At 51.6% G+C, this 15,213-nt stretch overlaps 6 protein-coding genes across 6 annotated transcripts; 2 read left to right on the top strand and 4 right to left on the bottom strand.

The window, feature by feature from the left end:
* Positions 1–353: 353 nt before the first annotated feature.
* On the bottom strand, positions 354–2,129 carry NUU61_003788 (Uridine kinase; the record flags this gene model as incomplete). The annotated part of the gene is made up of 6 exons (XM_056654370.1): positions 354–779; positions 936–1,112; positions 1,293–1,406; positions 1,557–1,664; positions 1,803–1,901; positions 1,959–2,129. The coding sequence occupies 6 exons, from the start codon at positions 2,127–2,129 to the stop codon at positions 354–356; spliced, it is 1,095 nt and encodes a 364-aa protein (XP_056512397.1).
* Positions 2,130–2,425: 296 nt separating this feature from the next.
* On the top strand, positions 2,426–3,731 carry NUU61_003787 (glucose-induced degradation complex GID8; the record flags this gene model as incomplete). The annotated part of the gene is made up of 4 exons (XM_056654369.1): positions 2,426–2,440; positions 2,495–2,574; positions 2,794–2,989; positions 3,210–3,731. 4 exons carry the CDS (start codon positions 2,426–2,428, stop codon positions 3,729–3,731), a joined length of 813 nt encoding a protein of 270 aa, XP_056512396.1.
* A 700-nt stretch (positions 3,732–4,431) lies between these two features.
* NUU61_003786 (putative NADH-ubiquinone oxidoreductase 64 kDa subunit) lies at positions 4,432–6,744 on the bottom strand (the record flags this gene model as incomplete). Its single annotated transcript, XM_056654368.1, has 4 exons — positions 4,432–5,246; positions 5,306–5,456; positions 5,515–5,855; positions 5,928–6,744. 4 exons carry the CDS (start codon positions 6,742–6,744, stop codon positions 4,432–4,434), a joined length of 2,124 nt encoding a protein of 707 aa, XP_056512395.1.
* A 554-nt stretch (positions 6,745–7,298) lies between these two features.
* On the bottom strand, positions 7,299–12,918 carry NUU61_003785 (putative sister chromatid cohesion protein Mis4; the record flags this gene model as incomplete). Its single annotated transcript, XM_056654367.1, has 5 exons — positions 7,299–10,125; positions 10,186–12,223; positions 12,276–12,412; positions 12,487–12,676; positions 12,753–12,918. The coding sequence occupies 5 exons, from the start codon at positions 12,916–12,918 to the stop codon at positions 7,299–7,301; spliced, it is 5,358 nt and encodes a 1,785-aa protein (XP_056512394.1).
* A 325-nt stretch (positions 12,919–13,243) lies between these two features.
* NUU61_003784 (DNA-directed RNA polymerase I core subunit RPA12) lies at positions 13,244–13,769 on the top strand (the record flags this gene model as incomplete). Its single annotated transcript, XM_056654366.1, has 2 exons — positions 13,244–13,397; positions 13,468–13,769. Coding segments are annotated over 2 exons (456 nt in total), but the record flags the coding sequence as incomplete, so codon positions are not given.
* Positions 13,770–13,943: 174 nt separating this feature from the next.
* On the bottom strand, positions 13,944–15,033 carry NUU61_003783 (deoxyhypusine monooxygenase; the record flags this gene model as incomplete). Its single annotated transcript, XM_056654365.1, has 2 exons — positions 13,944–14,472; positions 14,546–15,033. The coding sequence occupies 2 exons, from the start codon at positions 15,031–15,033 to the stop codon at positions 13,944–13,946; spliced, it is 1,017 nt and encodes a 338-aa protein (XP_056512392.1).
* Between the last annotated feature and the right edge of the window lie 180 nt (positions 15,034–15,213).

Here is a 15,213-nt window from a genome sequence, read left to right as displayed (position 1 = left end):
GCACTGAGTTTATACAGGGACAAATACCCGACAATTGAATCTTGAAAAGAGATATGGAATGTGACAATGGGGAATGAGCACTGAGAGGATCAGCTGGCAAATTTCTTTTTTTTTTTTTTGCCGGCGTTTTGGGGCGGTGTGACGACACGTGCCGCTTCTGTTTTCGGAAGTATACAATGACAGCGACTTGAATTCCCTCCTGTTTTACGGTAGGTGGGTTTCTGAATATTACAATTTTTCTTGTTGACCAAGAATTGAATTCAATTATACTATCGTTAAGATGACTGGTCATAAATGCAAATGCATCAACTATGTACTCGGCTATGAAACCCAATATATACAGACCAGACATGTTAGCAACCAAAATAGCGCCTTTCCATCCATCGCGGCTCTCCCTCTTCCTCAATCCGGCCAACAACAACCTTTATCTTGGGGAACACCGCAGTCAACCGTTTCAGGCCTCTGGCCCCAGCAGCACATGTCACGAAGACAATCTTGTTCTCGTCCACACCATGATCCATCAAAACCCGCACGGCCATCAGGGCGGCACCACCACTAGACATTTGCGGATCAAGAAGCATGACCGTGGCATGCTCCTCCAGCTTGGCGGGAAGCTTGAGATAATGTAACTCGGGCTCCTCGTTGTGCTCATTCGTCTGGATCAGCACGCGGCCCGTGATGCAGTCAGTGATGGTTCGTTTCAGAGCAGTTTCCAAGCACGAGCCACCACGTAGAATGGCCACTGCCGATACAGTCCCTTTCGGCAATAAACCAAGGTACTGACTGCCTTGGGGGGTTTCCACATTCATTGGGACATATGATGTCATGTCCAAGGCTCTGCGGGGTGAATATTAGCACAACATAAATGAGCTATCGGAGAAGGGGAGACAGCACTTCTCTATCAATAGGGAAGCGAGCCGATCAAAGTAGAAGACAAATTCCACATGCTCGGTCGCTGGGTTTTGCAGAATTGTGTTCATCCCGAGGAACTGCGGCGTTGAGGGCATCACATGAACATTCGGGGGCAATTCCACTTCTGCAGCTAGGAAACCTAGCTTGCGAAGCTCTTCAGTGTGCTGCTCGGACTTCTCCTGAAGCTTGCGCTGGATATGCTTGACCACCATGTCTAAAATCATCAGTCATCAATGTACCAACTCCAAGGGTTCCAAGTGTTCAGAGATGGCGTACCGATCGCGGTTTTGTTTTCAATCCCCCGGGGAATGATGATATCTAAATTCCAGGATCAGGATGAAGCTGAGAGAGGATCGGGGAAGGAATAGTTAGTCACCCACCAGAAATAGGTCGTTGGGGCTCGACATATCTATTGTATGATGGCTTGACATAGTCAAACCACTGTTTGATGATCCCCTCAATGTCCCGCCCTCTTTCACGGACATCCCGCAGAACTAAGTGCATCTTTGTGAGCGAGCAAACGACATTCGGCAGTTTCCCGGTAACCTACTTCTGCGACCTAAGCAAACATCCATGTCGGCCTCCACAAAGATCTGGACATAAAATCAGCCCGAGATTCCCAGGCATTGAAGCGTTTGCATTACCTTGACATCCAGCATCTCTACAATGCGGGGGTCATGAAGGGCCAAGATCCCCTCCAAAATGAGCACTCGAGGCGAGTACAACGTGGTAGTCTGAGGCTGGCGCTGGTGCTCCGCAAAAGAGTACACTGGGATATTGGCTTTTTTCCTTGGATACCGATCCGAGTCAGTTACGATGCTATACCACACTGCCTACAGTGGAAGCGGGGTTGGTTTTTACCCTTTTTTCAACTCCCGCAGGGTTTGCACCAGAAGATCAAAATCAATGGATGCTGGGCAGTCGAAGTCATATTCGTTTGCATGCGCTTTGCGGTGTTCCTCGGGAGATAAGGACTTGTAAAAGGAATCCTGGATCCAATGTACATTAGAACCGACACACGGAGTCTCTGACAGCGTGGAAAATACCATAACTAAAATCACCACCCATGGCAGATTCAGGGATTTGACAATCTCCATGGCCACTGAGGTCTTGCCGGAGCCGGAGCTCCCAGCGATACCAATGATGCTCAAGTTCTGCCATGGTGGGGAGTATCGCACCTCTGGGGTCAGAGAATAAAAGGGAGAAATAGACTCCATCACCAAGAATGCGTCACCCCATCCACAGGACCAAAGGGACAGGAGGCAATAAAAGACGATATTCACAGGAAGCAGCCCACTGCGATAAGCCAAGTCGCTCACTCGGGTTAGCGTGACCTCGCCTCGCTTGTGCTGACTAAGCGTTGAAGTCATTTTCTGCGTTTCTCGCTTCTCTCACTTTTCTCTTCCTCTCTTCCTCAGGGCTCTGAAAACTTCCCCCACCAGCGTTCCGCCTTCCTCCATGGCTGTCGTCTCTCGGGCCGCCCTTCAGCTTGACAGATAATTTCCTGTCCATCATGTCTGCTAATCTTGTATGCGTGCCGGCGTGTTGACCCCCGTGGTTGCTGGGTTTTAACACCATGCAGATGTCTCGCACCCCCTCGACGGCCACGCCAACATGGCACCAGTTCGAGCGGAAGGTCGAAGAGGTCAAGCCGTCCAAGACGTGAGTGTTTTCCCCGTCCATCCTTCCCACATCCCAGATCATTCCCGCCTATCGAAGCTCGCCGTGACATGATGTACCTTGAAAATCAAGTTGGGAATCTCTCTGAAACCACTTGAGGAGAACAAATTAACTTGTATCTCTGAATCACCGTCCCTCCACTTGACTTGTGTCTCGCCCGTCACAATTCCACTCGACGGTTGCTAATATCGAGACTTGCAGTGACATCAATTACTTGGTCATGGACTACCTCATCACCAACGGCTACCCGGCCGCAGCAAAGAAATTTGCGGTGGAAGCCAACATCCAACTCCGGACGGATCTGGAATCGATTCAGGAGCGAGTTGAGATCCGGACTGCTATCCACTCGGGGAACATCCAGGCGGCAATTGAGAAGATCAACGACCTCAACCCTCAGGTAAGAAATTTCTTTCATAGGTTTTCCATGTTGCCCTCCTCCCCTCTTTTGCTATGATTATATCAGTTTCATGCACCACTCCTAAAAACCCCTTTTGGGGTCTTGAGGAAAAACAAACATCTTCAGTCCTCAGTATGAGCAGCAATTCTCAAATTCTTTTGTCATGCCAAGCATATCACTCGTTGGATGTTCGAGTTCAGTGGCTAATCATCGAAACTAGATCTTGGATGAAAACCCTTCTCTGCACTTCGCTTTGCTGCGATTGCAGCTGGTAGAGCTGATTCGGACCTGCACCTCCACCCCGGACGGCGACATCAGTCCCGCACTGGAGTTCGCAACCTCGCAGTTGGCCCCCCGGGCCCCGACTAACCCTCAGTTCCTCGAAGATTTGGAGCGCACACTAGCGTTGCTCATCTTTCCGAGTGACAACCTCAGCCCGTCCCTGGCCTCGCTATTGGACCCAGGTCTTCGTAAGGAAATCGCAACCCTGGTCAACGAAGCCATTCTGCAGAACCAGGGTGCTCGTAAAGAGGCCCGGCTGCGCAACCTCGTCAAGATCCGCGCGTTCGCAGAGCACAAGGCTCGCGACGCCAAAAAGGATATCCCTGATAAACTGGACCTGGGCCTCACAGGCGACGGCAACCACGGTAACAGTAATGATTCGCCCAATAATGGCTCCAGCCAAAATGGTGTCGGCGACACCGTCATGTCCAACAATGATGTCGACCCAATGATCTCATGATCCGGTACCCATCCACCCCTCCCCCTTTTCCCCTTGGGCAGTCGGCAAGCTGGTTTATACAAGCCGGTTTCCGTCGTATTCTCTTCCTCCCCTAATCTCTTCATGATCACCTGCCCTCTTTTTCTTTTGATGATTTCTAGCAAGGCGTCTTGGAGCGAGAACATTGTTTCTGATGGGTCGCGGGTCCACGGGTTTGGTCCTTGTCTTTTTTGCCCACGAGGTTACAACTGAATCGAGTCCCATTTATACAAATCATGTCTGCTGTAGCTTGAAGATTCCCGTGGAATATTAGACGAACTGGATATTTTCCTGTAACATTTCTTTTAAAGCGTTCTCATGCTGACCTTGGCTGTTGGAGATATACCACATCGTAAGGTTATCTAAACCCAGGCTAAGCTTCATCTCTTCACACAACCAATGTCCATTCAAAGGGATACTCGTACAAAAACAGTCGATGCATGCAATGCACAGAAAACGAGGCTAAGCGCGCAGGGTGTATAGCTTCTAACCCAAAGATATCCCATCCAAGACAAGTCACAAAACACATGATTAAAAGCGAGATAAAAGAAAATCAAGGTCGAGATAGGACAAATGATAGAAAAAGAGATCAGAATCGAGGTATCGAAGGAACTAGATGGAAATCGAAGATGTGTTATGCTAAGACATTATTGAGGTTCTAGAAGCTCATGAGATCTGCACGTCATATAGGTATTAGCAAAATCGACTGAAGCAAGGAGGGATAGGATAATGGGTAGGATAAAGAGGGAGGGGGTAGAAACAGACCTCTTCCAAAAAGCGCCCTCTTAGCCCAGTCCATAGCCAGCATACAGCGAGTGCGGAAGCTGACACTCTCAGCAAAGTAAATACTACGCCAAAGATACATGGCAATGACACCACCACTGAAACTCATGCCACCAAAGTCGAAAATAGCAGCATTGCTGATATACGCCAGGCTGCCGAGATGCTTATACTTGAAGGCCTTGTAGACCGCCTCATCAAGGTCACCGTAGTCGATCTCGTTGGCGCGCAGCCCGGGCAGGGCGGCCGCGATCTTGGTTAGCTTGCGGCCCAGGTACACGCCCTGCTGGTTGGCGCGCTGGGCGGTGGCCGGCAAGGAGGTGAGCTTGGTGTCGATCTGGTGCAGCAGCTCGGAGAGCTCGCCGTAGTCCAGGGTGCCTGAGTGGTCCTTGTCGTACTGCTCGAAGAGGCGATCCAGGCGGCGGAGGTGGTTGGAGGCTTGGGGGAAGCGCTTCTTGACTCGGTTGGCGACGTCGCGCCATTCCGAGAAGGTCAGGTGCACCTTTTCGGGGTCGCTGCCTTTCTCCCAGGCGATCGTGCGCAGGAACCTGATGATGTTTTCGGCGACGTTGTTCTGCACCGTTGAGCAGTCTCCAATGGCGTAGACGTCACCTAACGGAGCGCCGATCACGCGGAGATGCGAGTCGGTTTCCAATGCATGTTTGTTGTTCTGTCCCTCGAGTTTGTCCGACAGTGTCTCGGATATTTCCGCCCGAGCTGGGTGCAGTTAGTTTATGGGGATGCTGGCAGTACCGGGGTTCTTAGAAAGAACTTACACACGCCAGTTGACCACAGACAGAAGGCAGTGGGCACTTCCTTAGACACAGTCTTGCCATTCTCTACCTGGGTGAACAGGACTTTATCCTTCTGCACCTCCTTGACACGCGCGTTGGTCAGCACCTCGACACCATCGCGGGCAAAACGACCCTAGGAAATTGTCAGTATCACATACAACACGGGAAATTAACAAAGGATGACAACATACCTCGGCGTATTTGGACAACGCCTCATCGTAAGTGTTCAAGATATGAGTTCGGCTCTGGATGATGTGAACCGAGATCTCATTCCGGACAATTCGAGGGAAAGAATGGAGCAAATCCTCGTTGAGAAGATCGAACAATTCCGCGGCAAACTCCACACCAGTGGGACCACCACCGCAGACCACAAAAGACAACAGGCGCTTGCGTTCCTCGTCATTGGTGGTGGGCAAACAGGCCAGTTCCATGTTCTCCAACACCTTGTTTTTGATCTGGCGCGCATCGTCAATGGTTTTCAAGAAGTTGCAGTTCTCGAGACCTTTCACGCCATGCGGATTCGTCACGCAGCCTAGAACATTATCGAGTTAATTCAAATCGAACTTCAAGCTTTTCTTTTGTCTTGAAGGGAAGAAAAACGAACCAACACCAACAACGAGCTTGTCATACGGAAGATAAAAGTTCTTCCTACGGCCATCCTGGTCCACCTGAGAGATCTCCACCAACTTCTGCGAGAAATCCACATCCGTCGCCGACGCCTTCAGGAAGTGACCACGAACTCGCTCGATGATGCGCCGAACAGGTTCCACCAACGACCGCAAGCCCAGCGTACCAACCGTAGCCGAGGGCAACATGGGGGTAAACAGAAAGTAATTAGTCGGGGACACGACGGTGACATGGTAGTCGCCGGGGTTGAGGTTCTTGAGCAGTGCAATGCTACCCCAGCCCGTGCCGAGGATCACCAGACGAGGTTTGTCCTTCTGCTCCAGCATGGAGTCCGAGTCATAGTCGCTGACGAGTACATCGGCAATGGGCAGGTTCTTCGGTCCTCCGCGGCGTGGGTTGAGGGCTAGTTCTGATACGGGGATGTCTACGGCGCTCGGCGATTCGCGGTATGTGCTGGCGTCGTAGATGAAAAATGCTACCACGATTGCGCCGCTGCTGATGATGAAGAATCCACAGTAGGCGAACGACTTATAGAGCGCATTGAGGACGGTGGATCGGCGCGCAGGTTCGGTCTTCTTGGCTGCAGCTTCGGTTTGACATCGGATCGGTGTCAAGACCCTTGGTACAACGGCTCGCCATTGGGGGACCGGTCGCCGTTGAGAGGTATGTAACGAGCGAGACCCAAAGTTTGCGCTTCGAATAGAAGCCCTTGAAGCTTGAATTGGAGCCGACAGCGATCCAATTGATCTCAGCGCGGGGCCGCCCGGACGACTCCGGAGCAACGCCGCACTCATCACGGGTAGAGGACAAGGGCGCTTGAAAGGGAGGGACTAGCGATAAGAAAAAGAGACCAAACAGGCCGCCCACCTGTTTCCTGAAAAGAATGATACCACCGAGACCGTAGAGAAGAGTGCACTGGCAACAGGACCAGGAAATCGGGCAAGGAACAGCGCGCCTAGCTCTGCCCGGCGACGTCATCCTCGGGTCACGTGGTAACATTCGGGAATCGGCACATTGTTGGGCTGAGTGGTGTCAGTTATAGACATAAATAAATAAATTCAAGTAGAAATTTCCAATTGTAGTGTATATACGGATGAAATAGCATTGGGATATTCATAGAACCAGTATAACTCCCGAGATGCGCCGCATAATGCATGCAAGAAAAAAAAGGCAAAAAACCATCCCAGCTTAGAATAACAAGGGAAAAAAGAAAAAAAGAAAAAAAAAAGCAGCCTCTTCCCTGGAAAGATCACCCCTCCATAAAGAAAAGAAAACCAACGCCGGTCTCCCCGATATGCAAATGTAATGGTGGTGTTCGAGCCATGGCTGCAAGGTGATGTCTGCAGCATCAGTCCCAAGCCAAGTCATCATCCGGCTCGGTGCTGGATCGCTTCTTTCCCACTGATCCCTTCCGGCCCTTTGGTCGCTTGCTCACATTCGAACTGGAGACAGAGCTCTTGCGTTTCATAGGCCGAGAGCCGCTAGCAAGACCGGCAGTCATGTCATCGAAGTCTCCCGCGGCATCGAGGTCCCCTTCGGCATCTTCGTCTTGATCCACCTTGAACTCCTCGTCGATAGCCAACAAGGTGGCAAACTCCCGGCACTTATTCAGCATGGCTTCCTCGCTGTTCAAAGATGCCATATTCCGGGCGACAGCTTCCCAGAATCTATCACCAGTCACCCCGTGCACCTTGGTGGCAGTTTTGTTGAGGTCTTTCGCGGCAGGCTTGCCCTCTTTGTCTTTTCCATGGGCATGCACACCATAGAGCCGCCGAAGATAGGTCCGTGCTTCCCAGAGCATAGAGAGCGATGCGGCTGCGATCGCCAGGAAGCGTAGAGTAACTGGGTTCACCTGCGGTGGCATGCTGGGAGGCACCGGGATTTCTGTCGGGAATCCTGGCATCATGCCCGCTGGGCCCTCTATCTGGGGTGGCTGGATCGGCACGGGGAATATGTCCGTCTCAATGGCGTGGGCAACAACAGTGCCAGTCGACGAGACAATGTGCTCCATGCACACAATGGTCGGGACTAGCTCAGCCAACTGTCCGTAGTCAAAATAGGCTAGGTTTTGCGACACAAAGCGCGCCAGCAAGAGGTGTTCGGGAGGGTTTCCACTCGTGTCAAGTTTCTTCAGCTCAAAGTTGACCTTGCCGCAAAGGTTGGAGAGAAACTTCTTTTGGTACCGACTGTTGCTGATCTTGACGATTTCGAACAATGGAGCGAGCTTCGAAGTATAGGGACGAGGATGAGCGCCGTTGGAGTCGCCGACGACATCTCGCTGGTAGTAGAAGGCCTCCTGTACTGCTCGCATATACTCCCGCTCAAACATGGATTCATACTGCTGGTGGAGCATCTTATGCGTATCGAACGCAACTTTGGCAATCGCAGGAACAGTCGAGGTCTCCAGTGAGACAAGGACACCCGCACATTCCTTGGGGTGCACCAACCCTTGCCGGTTGATACTTGCAATGAGTTCAATGGCAGTCAGCGAGTATGTATCCTGTCGAGACTGCGCTACTCGAAGCATACTATGAAGGAAATGCTGAGCAATCAAAGCAGCGGCGCCATCGTTATCGCTGGCCTTCAGTGACCCTCCCAACCGAGTGGAATCTTCCTGGGCGGCAGCTTCGGCGGTTGGCATGACGGCCTTTTCGGATTTGCCCTCGTGAATGGCGAAGAAATCCGCGAAAGATCGAAGTACAATGTTCTGCAGGCTTGGGGCATCCTCCTTGAACACCTGAGAAAAGGTCTGCCGCGTACAATCTCGGCCGAACTGGCCAGGCCATGATTGACAGATAGAGCCTAAGCTTTCGAGCGCCATGACCCTCAAGTCAAAAGGCTGGTTGGAACCAGTAAACGGGATGATAGAATCAGCCATAAGACCCGCGACAGAACCTCCAGGCCAAGTCTGGAACGCGCTCTTGAAGTGAGGCACATACTTTTCAAGGTCACAGTGCCGTCCAACACACCCTGCAATTCGGATGTAGCTTTTGGCACGGGCCAAGACCGCTGCATTGCCACTCGACGAGAGATCGACGCTCTTGTACTGCTGTAGGGGCTTGAGCACGGAAACAGACAATTTCACCAGTCTGTCTGTATTCTGCAAAACGCCATTGATGGTCCACAAGCAGGCCATTACCTCGTTCAGCTCGGAGCGGGCTAGCTTGGCAACGCTCTTGAACAGGTCGTTTTGTACTTCCTTCAGCAGGGTGTTATGTGACGATGACAAGAATGGCAAGACACAGCGATAGATGACCACAACTGAACGGAAGATGAAGAGATCATCCGCAGTGGCAAGGTGTCCGATATAGGGATGCAGAGCCTCCAACTGATCCGGGCTGAAGAGCTTCGCATTTGCCTTGGCAAACACTGTAATTGTCTGGAGAAGGGCTTGCTGGAACTCCTTGCCGGCTGCATCGGCATCTTCCACGAGTCTTTGAAACATGATTGCCACCATCGCCTTGCAGACCTTAAAGTTCAGCACGGCAGACTTGGATTTGTCTGAAAGCACGGATTTCAAGCATGTGCTCAAAGATTCCAGTGCAGTTTCGCAGCGCTCAACCAGACTCACAATCAGACCAACCTGCTCTCCTAGTGCCATCTTGAGTTTCGGTCCATCCGATGAAAAATCAATGGATTCGTGGAAGGGAACGAGCCAAATCTCCTCAAAGGTCTGGCGAGCCATTGTTGCCACGCTCTCTTCAAGATCACCCGTGCGTTGAAGAAAGCTATCGAGAATGGCCAACTTCAATTCATGTCGAGATGTCCTGTGGAAAAGGTCCTTCAGGAGCCCGATGCAGCGCTTGCGAACACCAGCAGTTTGGTCGGCCGCGCAGGCAAGGATACTGCGGCATCCTTCTTCCTCAAGCTTTGGCTTCAAGCCAATACACTTGGCGATCAAAGACAGAGCGGAATCTCGAACCATGGGCGACGCATCTGTGGTGCATCGAAGAATTAGACGCAAAACTGAGGCATCTCTGTCGAGGAGATTCGGATCTTTCTCGAGCATGTAGATGACACTTTTCAAGCTACGGCTGCGGACCTTGGCTTGATCGCTGGCGATAGAATTCAAAAGAACTTTGAGTATTGTGTCCAGGGCCTTGCCGAAGCTTGAGTTCAAGACAGTCAGGATATAGGCAAATCTCCCATGGACATTAGATATATTGTCAAAATACCTGTCATCACCATTCATTAGTTGTCATCTCATTGGAACCATTTAGCGTGCGCAAACTTACTTATGGGCCTCCAACCAGCGCGGGTCTGAGAATGACCGCGTCAGCAAAATGACCAAGTCATCAGTCATGTCATTATGTTCTGTCTCCTCTTGGTCCTCAGAATTGTAATAGAGAGTGCAGACGTTCTTGGCCCATTGAGCCAAGTAGTAGCCCCACGCACTCGTCAGCTGCCAGTTGTCCGAGTTTCTGTCTTGCAACAAATACTCAAGTGCCATCCGGTAAGGGCCCCTCGGAGCAATCAAGTCTTGTGGGTGCAAAGAACGGGAAGAAAACTCATCAAACTGCTGTTTGAGATACTCGGTAAGCTCACTGTTAGCGTCCTCCAAAGCCGGAAGCATGTGCTGAGCCGTCCCTATCAAGTCTGAGATCGCAGATCCCATCCACCCCAAGAGCTCCAGGGCCATACTCTTTGCCGTTGCTGGGCTTTTATCGAGATCTGCGATGCCAACCATATGGGATGCCATAATCCGGAGGAGCAATTCGGCAGCAGGCCAATCAGTGGATCCAAGCACGTTGATCAGGTCTTCGGTGAAAAGGTCAAGGATATTTCGGTACGGTTGGTCACCAGTTTTGGTCGATGTCATGGCGCGCTGGACGATGAACTTGACAATATATTGTGCGCTGCGTACTGCATTTTCGTAGAGTCGGTTGACTTTGGACGCCAGATGCTCAAGAGACTCTTCCGGTTCATCGTCATCAGAATCAGGTTTCTTCTCGTCTTCACCATCGTCCATGGGCTCATCATCCTCATCCTGTGGTGCCTTTATTCGGCGCCTGGCTTTCGAAGACCGCGAAGGCGTCTCGAGAGCAGTGGTTTGGACGAGCTGCAAAACCAATGCGGTCAGAAGCTGGATGTTCTTGCCATCTGCAAGTTTGAATTGTCTGGCACTTTGGCGCGTCGAGGGGAGTTTCTCCAGTGATACCAAAATCTCATCCAGGATGAAGGGACGTTGATCGGGGTACTTGGAAAAGATTTTCGCAAGGACGTCCATCGCGCCACGCCGGGCAGGTTCGTACCTTTGATAACCTAAAGTAGAATCTTTGTCGTTGTGCGCATTTTCCACAAAGATCAACTTGGCGGCGAAGAACTCGGCAGCAGTGATGGTGCCCTCAGAAACTTCAATTCGGGACAAGAAATCTGCGAACAGAACAAGGGCCTTTTTGCTCTGATGAATCAAACTCCCAATGATCCGCTTCTGAGCCGAGAAGAAAGCAAAGTATTGGGCATCTTTGCCACCAGAACGCGATTCCACGGCGGGAATGATACAGTGGTCAAAGACCTGGTTCAGAACAGCGGGAATTGCCTCGATGATGTCTTCCGGACAGAGATCCCGCTCTGTCTGGCGACCAGACATGGTCTGAAGCAGAGTCCCAATAGCAAAAAGCGCATTCAACACATCCTCCACTCTACCCAGCCACTCCTGGGTCTCGACTTCACTGGATGGGTCGTTCAAACTGAGGTCCGGACTCTGAGCAGCCACTATGGGCTTCTCACAGAGCTTCTGGACTCGGTTAAGATAATCCGACGGTATGTCCTGGAGCCTCTCAAACCCAACGACTTTCCGAATTGCCTTCTGCAGACGATTGTGAGCGTCGGAAGAAAGTACCGCACCGTGCATATCCAGTGAATTCGGACTTGTAAAGACAGGGTTCGGCCGGTCAGCAGGCGGGGCAATCGAAATCCCCGGCTCGATTTGGTCTTCCGCTTCAAATACTTCAAGGAGAAGGTCTTGAAGTTTCAACAGAGCGCCATCCGCTTCCGCCTTTCGGTCCTTCAGTGGCACTGCCGTCATTGTGTCCCCCCGTTCGGTGCTCAACTTGCGTCGCTTTGCATTCGCCTGATCATTATGTTGTGGAGGCATGGGTTTCACTGGAATCACCACGGACAGCTGACTGGACGGAGGCTGAGGCTGGGTCGGTTCGAAGGACGCGGGTGTTGAATTATTGGTCTGGTAGGCCCGCTGATTCCACGCAGGTACTGCTCTCGGTCCCGACTCTTTCTTCTCGATTTCAGGCTTCGACAATGAGGCATCGGGGTCTGCAATCGGTAAGCTACTAATCGTAACAGCTCTCCGGGTTCCTGGTCTTACATCTAAACGCAATATCCGTGGTATCAAGCATCATCTTCGCGAAAGAGCCGAGGTTGCTGCGATATGAGGGAGGGCCATCTGAGGCAGTCGAGCGTGAATGTTGACTGCGATTGGGAATAGGAGGAAGCTTGAACTTGCTGCGTGTAAGAAAGAAAGGCAATCAGTAAGAAGTCTCCAAGTCAGAGGATCAGAGGACATGCGGTGCTCTTACAATTCTGACAGTTGGTCCCCATCCAGCAACTGCTGAAGATATCCACGAGAGGTCTCCAGGTGACTTGACTCGTCCCGTCCGGACTGAATCTCCGCGTCCAGCTCACTCAGGGTATTGCGACCAGCTTGTAGAACGTGGTTGATAGATGTCGTGTTGGACGGCCGGCCTATATCAGGGCGTAGGATGCAGTCTGAAAAACAGTGAAACAAAAAAAAGATTAGCCAATCTGAAGCTGTTGCAGAGGGTCTCTTTAGATGCGGGCGTACCAAGGCCAAACACGGGAGCACTGGACATGGAAGAGTACTGCAGCGCCTCATCCACAGACAAAGGTCGGGAGTGGTTCTGGAGAGACATATTCGCCCCATAGGCCTGCTGCGACTGGGAAGGGCCGTTGATGACGACCTGAACGTCCGGACGGCCATTCTGGTCCATAATCGCGGTTAGATCGAAAAGGGAAGGCGCTCAACAGAGGGAAGGCATGGCCCTGAGAGAGACATGACATGTGCAGGGACAGTCTATGGCATTCCGCCGATGGTATATTTATAGGTGATGAAGAAATGGACTTGAAGCGAGAGAATGGATCAAACTACGATGGAATTCGTGCATCATTTCACTCCCGACATGCGCTGGGTGGTTTATTGCCACGTGTGACCGCCTTGAACGTGATGCGGACCAAAAAAAAAGTTGCGGATGCCGGGCTCCGTCGACAAGATCCTCTCACTTGACCCTTTCTTGTTGGCAAGTCTATACTTAAGGGATCTGGTCGCTGGTCTCAGACACTTTCTATATTGTAATCATGTCTGTCCTTGGATCACTGATTTTCTGCACCGACTGCGGCAATTTGCTCCGAGAATCTACGGGCAATGCAAATGCGGTGCTGCACTGTGATGTCTGTGGGGCTCGGAATAAGGGTGGGTGGTTTGAATTTGATAATCAAGGATGGTGATATCTCGAGTGATTTAGACCACTGACTTGTGCCAGATACAATCCCCCAAACCATCGTCTCCGAGTCCAAGCCCTCCGCATTCCCATCTGCTCTGAGAGCCAAGCGATCTGCAGTCCAGACCTTGTCCGCCGAAGATCGCAAAACGGAGGCTATCACAGAACACACATGCAATCGGTGTGGGAGGAAAGAGATGTTCTATACCACAGTACAGCTGCGCAGTGCTGATGAGGGAAGTACGGTGTTCTACCGCTGTGTCTGTGGTTACAAGTATGCCATCCTACCGAGGTGTCTTTTGACATATATCCTGGACCAACATGCTAATGGTGTTATTTTCTAGGGAAACTTCGAACAACTGAGCAAAAAAGAGTGAGAGAGAGAGAGAAGACTGTATCAGCAAAGTATGAATGGGTCTATTTTTGGGGGCTGTACAACTAAACGCGATAAGAGTATCAAAATAACGACGTCACGAAGATATAAAAAAAGTTTTTGAGCCAGGACCTTTGCTTCTCCATCAGGCTGCGGGGACAGCAGCAGGTATATTTCCGTCAGGCACCAGCGCATATTCAATCTCACCATTCTTCTCAAACTCGGCCATGTCCAGAGCCACAATCACACTGTCTCGGACCACCTGCTCAGGGTCATTCAGGAATTTCTTCAGAGTGTCTTCGACGCCATCTTCATCGCCCAGACTGCCCAGAGCCTCGGCTGCCTCGTGTCGCACCATTCCTGCCTCTTGCTGGTCACTCAGGGCAGCTGTGAGACAGGGGATGGAGGCAGGGTGGCAAAGTTGGCCGAAGACGAAAGCAATTTCATGACGGAAAAGAGCAGAGGGGTCCTTGAGGCCTTGGGCGAGAGCGTTGACGGCAGCGACAGCGGTGGGGAGATCAGGGGGTGATGCCAGGTCTCGCAAAGCAAACATGGCCCGGTATCTTTGGAATAGTGGGAGCTTGGTGTCAAGCAGGGTCTTTTCCAGGTCGGGGATGGAGGGCTCGCTGGCCGCCAGAGGCATTGGAGGGGCAGGGTCGATAGAGGTAAAATCACTTTTTGTGTGTAATTAAAATCAGCAAATTGATAGATCATAATCATCCAGAACATGTCTAAGTCAACTCATACCTGGGCTTCAATTTCTCAGCCTTCTTCTCGTCGGAGTTCTCCCACAGGATGCGGTCGACGGCAATGTCACAGGTCTCGCGGATGATCTCCAGCTCCGAGGCATCATCTCTGAGTTTCTTCAGAATATCCAAGCTGCCCGCATCACCCAAGGCGCCCAGAGCCTCTGCAGCCTCATGGCGGCACATCGCATCCTCCTCGGAATCCTTCACCACCTGCTGGAGGTGCGCGACCGACTCGGCGTTCCTGGTCTGGCCGAGACAATATGCGAGCTCATGCTTGAGCAGAGCCGAACGCGACGCGAACCCGGCAGCAATCGCTTCGATCGCGGGGAGGGTCTGCCCGGTAGGGGGCTGCAAGCAGGCCAGGTGCTTGAGGGAGAAGAGGGCGCGGAATCGGCGAGCCAGTGGCTCTGACTCGGAGGTAAGGACTTTGCGGAGAGTGAGGACCGTCTGGTCCACGCCCTCAGCGTCGGTAGCAGCAGGCGCCATGGTGGGGGAGATCTAAATAGTGTAAAAATGTAAGGTGGGAGAAAAAAAAGATCTTTGGATCTTATCAATTTTTAGGGTGGGGTGGCGGGGCCGCTTCTTGGCTCCGATGATTCCCATGCTTTTATACTTCCAAAGTCTCACTGCTATTTATGCTCTCCATATGTTCAACATATCTGAGGC

Source organism: Penicillium alfredii, assembly GCF_028826965.1.
Source record: "Penicillium alfredii strain IBT 34128 chromosome Unknown utg000005l_segment0_segment0, whole genome shotgun sequence".
In the NCBI taxonomy this organism is placed as follows: Eukaryota; Fungi; Ascomycota; class Eurotiomycetes; order Eurotiales; family Aspergillaceae; genus Penicillium; species Penicillium alfredii.
The sequence above is the reverse complement of the archived record's forward strand: the minus strand, read 5'-3'. Positions and strand labels throughout refer to the sequence as shown.